This window comes from Brachyistius frenatus, unplaced genomic scaffold (genome assembly GCF_029030835.1).
Source record: "Brachyistius frenatus isolate BFR_SWC_R1_liver_20210118 unplaced genomic scaffold, ASM2903083v1 Contig_70, whole genome shotgun sequence".
Classification (NCBI taxonomy): Eukaryota; Metazoa; Chordata; class Actinopteri; family Embiotocidae; genus Brachyistius; species Brachyistius frenatus.
Genome location: NW_027210669.1, coordinates 1,201,640 through 1,218,022, shown reverse-complemented (window position 1 = coordinate 1,218,022; position 16,383 = coordinate 1,201,640). Strand labels below are relative to the sequence as shown.

The 16,383-nt window shown below is 45.4% G+C and overlaps 1 protein-coding gene across 5 annotated transcripts in view; it reads left to right on the top strand.

Annotated features, from left to right (window-relative positions):
* LOC138626182 (NACHT and WD repeat domain-containing protein 2) overlaps positions 1–16,383 on the top strand; it is a 49,148-nt gene that overhangs the window by 19,732 nt on the left and 13,033 nt on the right. For all 5 annotated transcript variants that reach the window (XM_069707663.1, XM_069707660.1, XM_069707661.1 and 2 more), the window contains 3 exons: positions 3,767–3,883; positions 13,262–13,465; positions 15,063–15,213. In XM_069707663.1, the coding sequence (XP_069563764.1) occupies positions 3,767–3,883; positions 13,262–13,465; positions 15,063–15,213 (472 nt within the window). The remainder of the gene's footprint in view (positions 1–3,766; positions 3,884–13,261; positions 13,466–15,062; positions 15,214–16,383) is intronic.

The following is a 16,383-nucleotide window of genomic DNA, read 5'->3' as shown; positions in this document are numbered from 1 at the left end:
GTGTTCATGCTGTAAAGAGGATGTCTCATTACCACCACGATGGCTTGATTTAAACCACTTAGGCTTACAAAAATAAAACGCATCTCAGAGATCGGCCTGTGTCGATTAAACGGACTGAAATCCCAAAAAGTACGTCGTTCTAAATCTTGAGATGTTTTAGAAAGTTTCAACACCTAAAAAGTGACTTGAAGGTCCGGATTAAACAAAGTAGGCGTGAAAGCACCATTAATGACGTTCATATTGTTTGAATATAAACGGATTTCCAGTTGCTTTCCAAAATGCCGTCCAGTTGCACCTGAACTTGCCCTTCGAGCCCATCGAGCCCATCGAGCCCTTCGAGCCCATCGAGCCCTTCGAGCCCTCTCGCGGTTGAGCTCAGCTCTGCTTTCTTTTACCCAGCAGCTTTTCTACACGGCTGTCTTGTTAAACTCACCGGCCGTAAAACAGTCTCTGTGATTAGACAAATGAATGGAGTCGGAGCAACTGGTTTCCCCGAGTGTAAAGCAGTGTGTTTACACCATTAGAGTTGACTTACAGAGGATACGCTGTCAGGACTTATGCTAGTTTAAAATGCAGATTGGCCTGTACGCCCCAGGATATACAGTTTATAAAACACTTTCATTCATCTGAAAAGGCTCCTATTTTAAACAGAGCAGTTTTTGGTGTCTGCATTAATTTCCACATTGATTGGGCTGTAGGGCAGCGAGGGGAGGAGGATGTGCAGGAGAAGCATATTCTTTGGTCTTCACTGCTGGTTCCCATTCATGCTTTAGGAAAAAAATATACATACATCATGGCTTCCAGGTACGCTGACGGCACAGTCAAAGTATAAAGATCTGAGTGTCCCGCATGTAATATTGTCTTCAAGAAGAATTATTCAATTGTAAGCTTTTTACTTAATGTTCTTGTTGGTTCGCTGAGCCAAGAGGACGGCGGTGGACGAGCACTTTCAAACAAGTTGTAGGAATGTTTGTAATCTGCTAGTATTTGAATTCAGTGCAGCGTGCCGGCTCTCGTTTAACTCTCGAGCACCTCCATCTGGACGCAAACAGATCTCAACTCGCATCATTAAAGCCGCGTTAGACGGCCTCTGACAACAACCCAACAAAGTTACAGAATGTTGAGGAACAACAAACGGGCCTCGTAGTGCGACATAAACAGCGATATGGCCAAAATCCCTGTTTGAACCTCCCTCCATGTGATCCCTCGGTGCCGGTTATGCATCTCATATTCCGGTAAAAATTTCATATTTGGATTCGGTGCTAAAAACTTTCCTCGAGCAGCACGAGGCCAATCAAGCATTCTCAGAGACTTACTACATGTTCTTAATAAAAACCGCCCGCAGTAGTGAGCTTAAGATATATTTATGTTGGTGCCGTATCTATTTTTACTCTTCTTTTTATGCCTGAGAGTCTTTCTGTTGGTGGGGTTTTTCCGCCTTTTTCCCACCGCCTGATTTCATGCCCTTTCTTCCAGGGCATCTTGGGCATAAACCCAAAGTCTAATAGTCTAACATTCAATAAATAAGAAAAAAAAAAAAGGGAACGGCTTCTCCTGCATTTGACCCGCCACGGGCAAACGTCTTCCAAGGGCATTAGAAAGCCGCTTAGCGGAAGCTGCTTCGCCTCTTACGTAAGCATCGGCACCCCTACTACTGTGGTTTAAGGGGGAGTGTAGGATGGGTGGGGTTGGGGGGGGGGGTAATCAGAGAGGAGCAGCAGAGAAGACGCTGGCAGGAGAGGAGGAGGGCGAAAAGACAAGGAAACTGTTCCAGCCAAATCCAGTCCCACAGGAGTCTTTCTTCATCTAAGCATGGCTCCTTCGTTACCCCCCCCCCCTCAACCCACTCTCCACCCTTTAACTAATCCCCCATCCAAATACTTTCCCTCTGAACTTCATCCGCGTGCCCTTGCCCGTTTTGGGATAAACATTCCTCGACTGTCATTTTCTCCTTCATCCATCTCCGCCATCCCTCCGCACGCCGGTGAAGCACGGTGGGTGACGGGGCAAATTGAATCAGTGTGTGTCCCCCACCGCGCACACGCACACGCAAGATATGACTAATGTCTTCATTTAGCTTTTAATTACAGCGCATCCTCCCAATCACCTGCTGAAACCCTGTAGAAAAGCTGTCGTAATCAGGGGCGCTCATCTCACTCCATTCCTCTTCCCTCCGGTTCTTGTCAACACACACACACACACACACACACACACACACACACACACACACACACACACACACACACACACACACACACACACACACACACACACACACGTGTGCTGGAAGTAGATTAGTGACACTGATGCGTTTTGACTGATGTGCCGAACAATGAGCTTTTCACAACAGGCCAACATGAGGGATGCTTATCATGTGTGAGTGGGAGAGTTTTTCCAAAGTAATGGTCCTCTGGTGGTTGAGGATAAGAAAAAGGGGCACGGAAGTAGATCTAATCAGACGTGTAAAGCTTTATATGCTTCTGCTGGTGCCAAAACAATTCATCCTGTAGCCTGAAAGGTCATTTTTTTAGGCTACAAAGAAGTCCTATAGCTTCTCAAAAGTGAGAGGTTGCATCCGCTGGATTGTGAAATGAAAATATTTGCAAGTGGCAGCCGGCGGCTGTGGAGGAGATACGCTGCTTGTCGACAGCTGCAGCCTTTCCACAGTAATACAGCTGCTCACAACAACAATCAAGCAGATGAGCTGAGGTGTAGCTCCAGCCCTCCTGCTGCTCTTACCAATAATGAGAGAGGCGAATACCTCCCAGGCTGTCGAGGCAAAAGAGTCCCCCCTCCCCCCAACTCTGCGTTTTGCAGCAGTGCGGTCCGGCTGCATGCAGACAGGCCCGCCAGTCACCGCCGCTCTCTGCCAAACTTGCGGACGTGTCAGTCACCGTGCCAGGCTTAACTCCTCTGAACGAGCTAGTCTGGTGAGCGGCAGAGCGTGAAGGAAGACAGCAGCTGAATCACTTTGGCTTCACCTCATGGCCCCTGAAAAAAAAAAGAACTCCTACTTTTTACCCCACAAGCAGACTAGCTGCTGGTTTCCAGAAGAAGAAGAAGAAGAGGGGGAAAGGATCATGTGATCAGGAACAGTATACATTTTAGGGGCTGAAAACCTGATCCTCCAAGGAGTAGAGACCATCAGCCAGATCCGTCCATCCACCCATTACCTATACTGCTTATCCCGCAGGGCACAATACGTCTTATTGTAAGCCACATGTCAGGCCCGAGTCAGCAGGATAAAAGCTATGAGAGACCCAGCGCGTGGCGGCAGGAGGGCTTGTTGTCCTCGCTCTCCTCCTGTCTGGTGGGGAACCCACCCGCACCCCCCCCATTGCAATTTTTGTTTGCATTATATGAAATTTTCCCTTTTATGCTCTGCATAAAAAAGACATTAAAGTACCCTCTTACGTTTGTGTTTTATTGTTACTGTTGTCAGAGACTTTATCTATAATATTTCAGTTTTTTGTTTTTTTTGGCCTCAGCCCAGTAATATTTTCACCCTTGAAACACAATGTAGAGAACTTCAGAACTTTGTTTTGAAAAGTGCTGTATAAATACAGTTTTACCATTATTACTATTATTAATATTATCTTCTTATCATCTTGTTTTATTATTATTATCATCATGCTCATTTATGGTCATCATTATGATTGTTGTTGATTATTATCCTCATCATCGTCCTCGTAGGTAATAATAGGTAATAATTATTATTATTATTATTATTATTATTAAAGATGATTCTGTGATTGTGTGTGTCCAGGTGGTGGACCTGTACTGGGGCGTGGATCCAGAGGAGTGGGACAGTCCAGAGCTGCAGCGACTCCGAATGAAACTCCTGGAGGAATGTCTGAAGACGTCGGCCGGGCCGTGTTTTGTCGTGAGTACGACACGCCGCGCTCATAATGGATTTCCTTTACGTGTGTTTGACTTGATGGAATTACGGATGTTATCTAAGTTCACAGCGCCGCGTGTCCGACTAGTCACATAATAAGTGGAAAATCTGTAAAATCAGCATCCGCCTCCGCCACGTCCCTCTCCACCTCGTTACTCGGCCGTGATGCGGCATTAAGAAGGCACTGTTTGCCGCCGATGTGCTTTTTGAAGATCTAAAAGTGGCGTGAAACGACCAAACGAGAGTGAAATCAGAGTTTCCTCGCAGACCTGTCGTTTTATGAGCATGTTTGAAAGAGAGAAAAAAAAAGGACTCTGAAGCGACAAGATTGGCGGACGGCAGCCTTTGAAGTCCTTTCATTGCAGCTTTTGTATGCGGGACGTGTACGTGGACTCGGTTTGACAGCGGACGAGCAGACAATGTAGAATCTGTTATTGTTAACAGAAGCCGTCCTGCTTTTTGAAAACAGTGAAATGAGGAGCAACAAAAACAACAACAAGCCCGACAGGGACGATGGAAAAGAACCTTCAGCGAGCAGATTGCAAAGTGCTCAAAGTTCCACTAGTATGTGAAGAGCTCTGAAACGAGAGAGATGCGTAACTGCTGCTGACATTTCAGTGATCTTTTCTAGATGATTTCAGGCCCAATTAAAAAAAGAAAAGGAGGGGAAAGGATGAAGGCTGGAGTGTAGAGAGGAAGACGACAGGGAGAGATATTGATGGTGAATTATTCAAATGGAACAGATCAGATTCTAGAGGTTGGAAATTGAGGTGAGAGATCACAGGGAGAGGTAATGCATTATGGGTACAACAGGAGCTCCTGGTCTTGGGGGAGCATAATCCCCCTTCCCCTGACTGAATCTTGTATTTCTTCCTCCTCCTCCTCGGCATGCACTGCTGCCTGCTGCTGCTTCTCTTTGTCTGTCGCAAACATTCACACAAACACATTTCACTGCAAGAAAAAAACCCAAAACAATCTGCATCCTGATGATTTAATACTTTCCAGTGGAGTCATGCCTCTTGTTCCGGGCTTGCATCACTTCTTCTAACAGGTAAACCTGCGTCAGAAACAGGAGGAATAACCCGGCAACCGGCAAATTCCCCCGCTAGTTTAAGACAAGCTGGTTTGTTTGGCTGACCGTGAACTCACGCCGGACATTTGTAGTTCATCGTTTGGCTGCTTTTCAGCACACGTACGCCAACATCAGCATATCTACTGCCTCATCTGTAGATCAGTACGATGAGATGCACTTGAAAGAGCTGAAAAAAAGAAAAAGCTTGCCATTCACAATAAGCATCCACGTCCTTCATCCATCAGCGGCATTAAGCATCACAATCAGGAAATGAGCTGCGTCACCGCGGGAGGTTAATTCACTCCAAGTAGAAACAATCGACACGTCGGGCTGTCACCATCCCACCATCTACCATCAGGAGACTTTTGCTGACAATTAATTGCCATACAAATAATTGCGATTCACAATTTAATTGATTTAATTTATGCTCTATTATAATACAAGCCTGGTCATAGTTTAATAATACATATAACACATAAAGACAAAGAGATATTTATTTGCGTTCAACACCGGAACTGGAGTTATTACTCTGCACCAGGTTACATAAACATTTAAATAAAATAATGAAAAGATTGCTGGGCAGATATGAAGAGGCAAAAAAAAAAAAAGCTCAAATCTACAACTCATATTACTGAAATATACAAAGAAGTTAATGACAATGACACTTTCACGACATCCCTCAGTTTCCTACAGATGAAGAGAAACTATAATCTTTCAACGTTCAGCCTTCAGAGGGACGAAAAACTCCACGAGCAGATCTACAGAAAAGTCATGAAACAGCCAGGAAGCTAAAAAATGTTTGCACTAGCTGGCGATGCTGGGCCTTACCTTGGTGTGGTGAAGCCGTGGTCCCGAGCAGCTGGCAGCACAGATAGATTAATCCGACGTACGGCTGAGGGAACAGCGGCAGCAGCATGAAGATGAGGCGCTCGGCACAAACAGTCTTTAAAAAGCAAATTAAAGCCACATCTTCAAAGTGCTAAGAGGGAGCCTGAGATGCTACACTAGCAGCAACAGAAAAGTTTGGTGGAGGAAGCACCTGGCAGCACCTGAGGAGAAGTGGGCGTGGCCTTGAGAGCGCGAAGGGACCGCCTTCTGCCACATTGTGTTCCCAATGAGTTTTAGACTGTCGTGATGTCACGGCCTCTTACGCCCAATGAGACGCCAGATGTGACGGTGGGCCGTTTTAAGGAAGTCCCGATCAGGCAGAACGGAGCTGAAATGATCCGATGTGAGTTTACAGCCTCGCTCCTTTTGTGCTGCAGGCTCGGTGTTTGTTGTCGTGTTTTACACTGATTTCATTCATTTTCCCTCCCTCTGTCCTCGCTGCAATTTTCACCAACTTAACCCCCCGACTGATTCCCCCCCCCCCCCCTCGAGCAACACGACACAACACACAAACTCAGGTGTGCACCTGCACACTCGCTCCTGTTTTCACGCAAACACCCACACAGGAACATGCAAACAGACCATTTTGACCCGGGGTATTTTCTCCGTCGCTGAGATTGAGAATCAGTCGGTGTGTACTCCAACTCTACACACACACACACACACACACACACACACACACACACACACACACACACACACACACACACACACACACAGTGCACGTCCTCTCCATCTGGCTGGTTAAATCTTTAATGGCATATTCTAGTGGTCTGCTCTCTGTGGAGGATGTAGGGTATTTTTATGCTGAGGAGCTGACAATAGCTCCTCAGAATGAAGTCCCATTCAGACTTGTCAAAGCCAGCTGCTGAGGTCCCTGCGGCTCGGCTCGGCTCGGCTCGGCTCGGCTCCCCCGCCGCCACACAGCGCCGGCCGGCCCCGTTTCCAGGGCTGCGGGAGCTCCGAGCGGTGGCGGCGGGCCCTTTGATCAGGGACTCGGATCCTCGTTTATGACAGTTCTGGGTTGTCTGAGCCATCTCTGGAGTCCCATTGTTTATTTTTACAGGGTGGTAGACCTAGATATATATAGATATATATCTATATATATCTAGATAGATAGATAGATAGATAGATAGATAGATAGATAGATAGATAGATAGATAGATAGATGTGTGGACGGGAGAAACGTCAGCAGAATTTAGGGTCATTTTTTTTCTTTCTGCAACGTACAGTAGGTTTTTCGTCCGTGTGTGTGTGTGTGTGTGTGTGTGTGTGTGTGTGTGTGTGTGTGTGTGTGTGTGTGTGTGTGTGTGTGTGTGTGTGTGTGTGTGTGTGTGTGTGTGTGTGTGTGTGTGTGTGTGTGTGTTTCTATGATTCAGTCTCTCCTCCTGTGCTTTCTTATAATCTCACTCGTTTTCTTTATCTGGTTTAAACTCAACCGGTGACTCATGGTTTCTCCACACCGTCACCTTCACCCATCGAGGTGCTGACCTTGTATCACCCCCGCTAACACACACACACACACACACACACACACACACACACACACACACACACACACACACACACACACACACACACACACACACACACACACACACATCTACTGGGGGCGTAAGAGGAGACTTCAAAGGGAGGCTGCCCTGGGGGTCTGCAGCCCACGATGACTGTGGCAGGGCCCGGCGAAGGGATCAGAAAAGAGATGAATAGAAGAAAGACAGAAGAAGATCTCAGAGAAGCAAAAATGTACATCTGCATTGATTATTGATGTAGAAACACTACAGAGGGAGCAGATATCTGATATCTGATATCTCGTCCAACCTCCATGTCTCCTTCATGTATTTCTGTTCTCTAAACTTCTACGTAAAGACTCACTAACTCATCTCTGTTGTACAAAGTTAGGGTTTAGACTCTCAGCCTTTCAGATGAAGAAAATATCACCGTACGTCTACAAGAAAAAAATCCTTCGTGGGGGAAATGACAATTTTTTTTAAAAAAAAAAGCTCAATAAAAAGTAGTAGTCATGCGTGACCATGTCGATTCAGTCAGCTGTTATATAAGCAGCTTTTTATTGGATGTGTCAGTCTTTCTTGATGAGTTAAAATCGGCAGCAGTGAGTGTCAGCCGAAGGGCGCCGCTGGATACGAGACAGGTGGCAGTGCAGGGCCGTTAAACACACACAGAGACACACACACACACACACACACACACACACACTGGGTAAGAGGTGGGTTTTCTTTAACCTGTCGATGCAATAAGGCTGGTTTCCATGGCAATGGCAGGGGGTTGGCATGGTGATGGTGTCATTGACCCAGACATTAAGCATGACAATGAGCCATGACTTTTTCCCTCTCCGGCTCTCCGACAGTCTCAAATTCCCTCATGTAAAAAAGAAGAAAAAAAACCACTAAAACTTGATAAATGCCTCAAGGACGCGTCTCGGCAGACAGCATGCGGCTCCACCGGTTCTGCTGGCCGTCGTAGCGGCTCTTCTGGATGTAAGAGGATAGTTGAGGATACTGTGCTCTCTCTCTCTCTCTCTCTCTCTCTCTGCTTCTCCTGCAGTCAGTCAACATGATGTAACTGCTAATGTGATCGCCCCGACCGGCATCGCTTCGCCTCTCATCTTAAATGATATTGGAAATTGGGCCCCGCATGCTGGCGCTAAGATGACTCTTAATTCGAACGCTGCATCACAGTCGGTTTGAAGCGTTTATGTAAATCCATACGGCGGACTTATTCTGAGCATGTTTCTACAACATAGTGTTCAATCGGGGGTTCGGGATGTGTATTAAATCAGCCCACGGTGACAGCAGAGAAGCTACGTACGCCTTTAAACAAAAAAAATTAAAACAAATATCAAAATGAACTGCTTTTAAACAGTTTCATATTTATTTTGTATTTATCTTTGTGTAAGATTTATTCAGTTTTATTCACAAGCAGGATTTTTCTTTCTTCGAATATGATTCTTTCCTGACTTCCCGAGTGCGTTTGTTTCTACTCAAGATGTAAAAGTTTCGTAGCGTTGGTTTGCATGGCGTGTGACCAACCGCATCGACAGCGCCGTTCTCTCGGACAGATTAAAAATGGATTGATAAAAAACTTTTAAAGTGGATCGGCGAACATACTCGGGCGGTTATTAAGATATCACTTTTTTTTTAGAAAACAATCTGGGCTCATTTTTAGGGACTACTTTCAGCAGCGGATGAATACAGTGCTGTATGTGGCCAGTGTCGCCTTTTAACTCACTGATGTGCTTTTAATACTTTTTTTGGGGCTCTAAAACACTGAAGAACATCTGGATTCGACTCCTCAACCACAATTTGTTAGTCAATTCAGAAAAAGTGAATGGCAGCACACAAATCACATCGTTCCATGTTTGTACTAAACATTGATTTCCTGCATACTGCATCCTCCAAAAAACTCACAACACACTCATATGACGTAATGTGTGATGGAGAGGGATGAGACACTGCCGTGGCGGGGAGACTTTGCGTGTCGCTGGAAATGAAATATTTCTTTGATCATCTGGTTTTGTTTGGAGACATATTTCTCTCTGCTGCGCCAAAGCTTACGCAGCAAACAGCAGAGCAGTCGTGCCCCGTTGATGGATTGACCGCGTGAGTGATTGATTCGTTAATTCATACTGTAGCTGCGTACAATATCCGAGCTGCCTCTCCCAACTGGCTCATCAGATAAAGTGCACTTAGCCCGACTATAAAAAAAAAAAAAAAAAAAAAAAAAACTCCGAAGCAGGAAGGAGGGAGGCAGAGGAGGGCAGCGAAAACTGGAATTTCATTTGGCCACTATCTGCTTCGCTATTGTCACTTTAGCCTCCTGTGTTTCTTGCACCTGCGGCTCCAAAAGCATAAAAAGAACTACCTCTCTCAAAAGAAAGACACACACACACACACACACACACACACACACACACACACACACACACACACACACACACACACACACACACACACACACACACACATAGAGGGGTGAAGCCGTACCTTGTCAGCCTCCGTGCAGTAATCCACTTAAGATGGCCTCCTTCCAGACCTCCTCTCTGGCTACGACAGGAATGTTAAAACCACCCGGAAAAATATTTGCACATTTAGTTTTTTTTTACTGTTCGTCTTCACACGGGTGGATTAGTGTGAACGTATGTGTGTGTTCAAACACCTGATTTTTTGATAGGAAACACCGGTTGGTTTTATCCTAATGTCCATCTCCACACACACACACACACACACACACACACACACACACACACACACACACACACACACACACACACACACACACACAGGCAGTCCTCCACTCCATTCATCCTGCTGTATCACCGCCAGGCGAGCTGACTGAGCAACTTGGAGAGTCTCTCTCTCTCAGCCTCCATCCTCCCGACACATCACCGCAGCACTGTGAGTCATCCAGGGCCATCTGAGGCAGGAATATGAGGTGACCTGCGGGGACGCCCAGTGTTCAAAGCTTTCGCCACGGTAACCGTGTCCCGCTAGGTCGATCCAGGTGCCTCGTTCCCCGGACCAATCGGCGCTCACGTTCGCGCGCCGGTTCCTGAGCAACCCAACGAGATTATCTGACACTCAAATTGGTCTTCGTCGTCTTTAGAAAGGATTTTGTGTTTCCGAAGGTTAAGCAAACTCTCTGAGAAAATGTTGGCCGTGAAGCTTCGACTGGTAAAACCTGCTCGTGACAGCCAATTAAATCCAAGCGGCAGCCAACGTTGACGCCACCCACTGGTTTCTGAACTGCCATTATGAAGCTAAATCCACTTTTACATACAGTCTGTGCTGATTCCTCGTTCTATTCCAGGTGACATTCAAATACTGTGAAGTAATAAAGCCAGGCAGTCCAACAGGATTATCTTAGACTGAAGAAAAGTACTCAGATAATATCGGGTTGCAAAGAGAGTTTTCAGCAAACTCAGCAAATGTTAGCTTTGGGCGATAAAACTTGCAAGCGGCAGGTCACCAGTTAAAAAAAGATAAAAGCCTCAAAAACAGAGGGCTTGATGGCCAAATGGAACGATTACTTAAACACAACACAAAGTCTCCGTGGTCACATTTACCGCCGTGACATTTCAGGTTGTTTGTTGGCTTTTCTCGCAAAACCGAACATCATCTTTTATCATTTTGGAGAGTAGATGTTAAAAAAAAAAAAAAAAAAAGACCGGTAACCTTTCCTGTCAATCGCAACCGCAGATAGCGAGCAGCCTGCCCTACTTATGTATGTGTGTAAAGAGAGCGCAGGGGGAATCCCAACCTGCTTCCTTCTGTTACTACTTGTAGTTTTTATCCTCTTTTTACATGCCTGCCTCTTGTTTTGCCTTCAAATTCCTTTCTTATTAGGCTTCTTGCTTTATTGGCCATACATGAATATCCCAGTCACGAGAGCTCATACATTTATTATATAACAGAATTTTATTGTTTTATTTTTAGCTTTTCCCTGTTTTAGCCCTAGCCTTTATTTTTTTTGGTGCAATTAACACTTTTAATCGACTGTTTCACGAAAATAATGTGTGAGCTAAATGCTTATATAATGCAGATATTGAGTTTGGATCCGGTTGCCAACTGTCCAAGTGACACCTCCTCCTCCAAAACAACAGATACTGTACATGGTAACCGCCTCCTCCATCCAAAATTGGACCAACATTCGTGCAGCGTGGACACAAAACCGTGTGAATGTAAGATGAACCTGCCACGGGCGTTTGTGGGCTTTTAGAGTCGGCCGTCCTACGGGCCGCGCCGCGTGCCATCGTCCGATTCTGCTCGTTCTCCGCATCTGTTCCCGCTGCGAATGCCAAGCGAGCGAGGAGTCCAACACGGAACGGCTTTGAAGCGTCATTGCCGAGAGCGACGTCGTTTTCCTGCTCATCGGAGCTCACAGTCATTTGGCTCGGCCTCTCGCTCGCTCCGGCGCCGGCGCCCCTCGAGGCTTTCGATGCATGTGAATAATGACACACGGAGTAAAGATCAGCTGGTCACGGAAAGGAGGGTTTTCCACAGATTTTTTTTTTTAACATTTTATTTATGCATTTTTCTTGCTCCCGTTGTCCTCGAATATGACGAATGGAGAACGTCGAGAACTGAGGCAGAAACCGTCTCTGATCGTTTCAAGTGGTTTTGAATCTGCCGTCACTCAAGATCATGTGCACAGATGCCGAGGGGGAAGAGCGAAGACTCACTGGAGCTTCCAGTCGATATGGCATGTGGAGTGGGAGATAATAGTGGGATGAAAAGGCCACTTTTTGATTTCATGATGCCTAATTATGCAGCTAGTGTGTCGAGTGTTCTTGTTTCTGACTAAAAAAGATTATGCAGAGAGATTACGGGTATTGGCTGCAAAACATGATGTTGATGATGCTGCTGATGATGATGGAGGAATTTGATTGTGACGATAATAACCCTAACTTAAAGCAGAGAACCACATAAATCATATTTCACAGTCTTCCTACATATCCACATTCCTCCCTTTGATTAATACCATCACTTCTTTTCTTTTATCTGTTTTATAGAAGAAAAAATAACAAATCTGCTCATTTTTATTAATGATTACTGAGAATTAGGAAATTTGGCCAAGTTTGTTTTACATAACAGTTAGTCATGCAAATGTTTGCTGTGCAGCAGCAGAAGAAAATCAGTTTTTCTACCAAAATAAAGAGTAAAAGGGCAGAGAGGGAGTCTCGCTATTAGGCCGGAGATATTCTTGCTTTCAACTGGTGTAGGGTTTAGTTTGGAGCTCAGCGACCTACGCAACTACATGTAAACAAGTCCTCGACTGTTAACGTCCACGCACGACGGAAAATACCGGAAATACAGAGTGTTTTTTTCCCCCCATGTGATGTGACCCCCTCGATTGTCGCCAAGTTTACTGTTAACAGCGGCCAAATCCAGATGTTCGAGTCGTATCCTTCCCCCCCCCCTCTGGTGCGCCCTCTGGCGGAGTCTCCTAGTAACACACGCCTTTCTAACGTGTGGTGAGCAGAAGAACAAGCTCGCTGGAATCATGAATACTCCTCTGCGGGAGGAGAGGTGCGGCGCTTGTTTCTAACTCAAACTGTACGTGTGCGGCCGTGTTACGAAGCGACGGAGCCATCAGCGTGCAGCACGGTGCAGCGAGCGGGGATCGCAGCGGCAAGCTACACCGCTGATGTCACACGCTGGCTGGTAGACGTCCCAGCTGCACCACAGTTGCGCCCGTGGCTCTGAAACTGCCTTAAATAAGTCGCGCCGCGTGCATCAGTGACTCCACCATTCACCATGCACCACTGATCGCAAAAATAGAGCCCTAAAACACTTGGAGAGATTGTGATGAGGCACATTTCCTGTCTCCCTTCCTCACCTGGCGTGCCCTCTGTGTCTTTGTCTTTCCTTCCTTTCCACCCGCAGGGTCTGGTGGGAGAGAAATACGGCAGCATCCGAGTGCCGGGGGAGGTGGAATCAGCAGAGTTTGAGATGATCTTGGATGCAGCTGTGGAGGCGGGGCTGGACACACACATCTTGGAAGAGTGGTACTGCAGGGATGAAAACTCGGTGCCACCCGCATACTACCTCAAACCCAAAGCCCAAATGCTGAAGAACTACCAGAACTCTGTAAGTGCTGCTAACCTGCTGCCTCAAAGCTTCACCTCAGTCACATCCAGTCATGTTGCTTTACTCGTGGATGTCACTGAATGGAGGATTTAACGGTGCTGATTATGGGCTTTGTGGTGAAAGGATTCAATTCTGCTTGATAAACATATTTTATATGCACGTAAAGAAAAGAAGAACCAGCTTTGCTGAGTTGTTTTGTCTCCGGCAGTTTATGAACCTTTTTGATGTCTTGTGCTTTAAAGTTTTTAGAAAGTTTGAGTATACTTGCAAATGAACTCATAAAACTCACTTCGTGTCAGCACGATTGCATCGAAATAAAACGGTTTAACTTCCCAGTTCTGCCTTTTAACTTTATGAAGGTAATTAAATATTTGGCTGACTTCTCTTAACATCTCTGTAATAATGTTGCCTTCCCTCAAATACGACCCTCATGACTGTTTTTCTAAATTAGCTCCCCCGGTTGGGTTCAGGCACCGAAAACACTTCATAGAGGGAAAGATAATGGTTTCCATAAAAATTATGACTTGCACCGTGTCGTGCGTTAAAGTTAGTATTTCCTTAAAGTTACGCAAACTCCGTCGTCATGGCAACAGCCTAGAAAAACTGTCCCCGAGTCATGGTTGGAAACGGGAAGCAAACGGAGATCCACAGCAACCTTCATCGTCAGCGCCACAGTCAACGAGGTTTTCAACAAAAAAAAACTTCGATCCGCAGAACGTAGCTTTGCGCAGGCTTGGTTGCTGTGACAACAGTAAACGCAATTTTAAAAGACTGTCTTGTCTCGCGGTCGGAGACGGGAACAGCGGTGTCCACCAAACCCTCATCCTCCCAACCAGGTGAGGAGCGAGAGGTTCGGGTTTACACTGACTTTATATGGACGTCACCGAAACTGCGTCACTTCTCCGGGACACCAGCTTGTCTTTATTTATATGACCACTAGAGGTCTCTCTACTATCCTCCTCCTCTCGACAACTCTCACATTTCCACCGTTGTCTCCCCGCAACAGATCACCTCCCGTAAGATATCATCCGGTTGCAGATTCGTCCTGAGCGAGACTTCTGTTACTGGTCAGGGATCCTTTCATGATGTCGTCAGACGGTTAGAGGAGGAATCAGAGCCTGTTGGTGGCACACACCAAAAAAAAGCACTTTTAATGGCTGACATTGATGAATGTGATTAGCTCTCACTTATTACTCTACCAATTTACATAAACGTTGTCCCCATTAGTCACTTAGACCCATAATGACGGGAAAATAGGGTCCAGGTTGAAAAAGTCCCCCTTCCAGTCATTCAGTGCAATCTGAGATGCTCAAAAATTCACATGTAAAGTTTCATATTTGTTGTTTCAAACAAGATGATAACAAAACAAAAAAATCATTCAAGCCTCATTCTGAAATTTGAGATTTTCACATTTAAATGAGCATTTCTCACATGAAACACGAATATTCCCTTTTGTGCCGTACACATCACTCTCCACTCGTACAAACGTGAGTGTCAGCCTCTTTTCTCAGCGCACGGAAGGGAGTCCTCGGTCTGAACTGTGAAATCAGACTGTCCTCTCTCCGTCCCCCCACCCCGTCCCCCCCGTCCCGCTTAGATGGAGTCGAGCAGCGCGGCCAAGACCAAGAACGACAAGGCCTGGAGGAACGTGTCGGAGGAGATCAAGAGGATCTTCCGAACGGCGGTGCTGCAGCTTCAAGAGAAGGGGACCATGAAGACCGCTCAGGCCAAGAAATTCCTCTGCTCTGGTGAGTCTCAGGCCGACTTTCTTTCTTTCTTCTTCATCTTTCGATGGCTTCTTTTCAAGTGTGTCTTGCTGTCTGCTTGGTGTACGGCTCATGTCGATTTTTCTGGCTTTCCATCTGGTTTTTGAAATATTGTGTTACTTATACGTCAAAAGAAACTAAAACAAAAGAAAAGGATTTCTTTCTTTACTTCTATGATACTGCATTGAACATATTTGTTGGTTTTTTTGACAGATGGTCTGACAAAACAAGCTATTTAAATATGTCAACTTGGGCTTTGTGATGTTATCGATGACATTTATTTCAAATTTTTCTGACATGTTACAAGTCAAACTTTTAAAAAAAAAAAACACGTGCAAAAACATGTGATTATTGTACAAATGTGTACTTTGCACATGGAACATTTTCATGGTGTAATATGTGAAACTCACGCAGATTCATGTTTCATAGATGTGATCACGTATAAAAAACATGTGGGACTTTTTTTTTCCTGTAAGGGATGTTGTTGTTTGTTCAAATTATCTGCAGATTAATCACTGATGAACGATATTGTTCGTCATCACAGGAATAAATACCTGGCTTGTTTTTCCCAGATATGTAAATCTGATATATTTTCATAGACAGTTTTCCGGATAGCTGAAAGATTACGCAACACACTGTTTTATACCAATGTTGGTTTATCTAACCTGAAATACAGAAAGCCTCTGCTGTCATAATAAACGACAAAACAAAATGTCCTTTTTTAAAGGTAAATTTAACCTTCAGGAGGAAGAAAGAGCATCCACCAAGCAAAAGCCACACTTGTAATGAGTGGGACTGTTTTGTGCAGTCAGCTTGTAACTAAACTGACAAGAAGAGATGAGGTGCAATCAGGATCCATCAGAGTCACCTCTGCAGATGACAGTGATTGATTGAACACATAGTAGCTGCACCTCACCGCTATTCACCCGAGCAGCACGACGCAGTCAGGAAGCAGCTGAAAACGGCTTTTTACGGAGGGAATTGCTGAGTGACGTTTTATTTGTTTTCTGGAGGTTCGATGCTATTTAATGAGATTATTATGCTCATTATCGCGTGACTATTCTGTATGTTGTGGTGGTCACAACATTTACTTCGTGCTCTCCTAATCACATCAAACAGCCACAGCAGGTATTCTCAGCTCCTCCGGCGTCA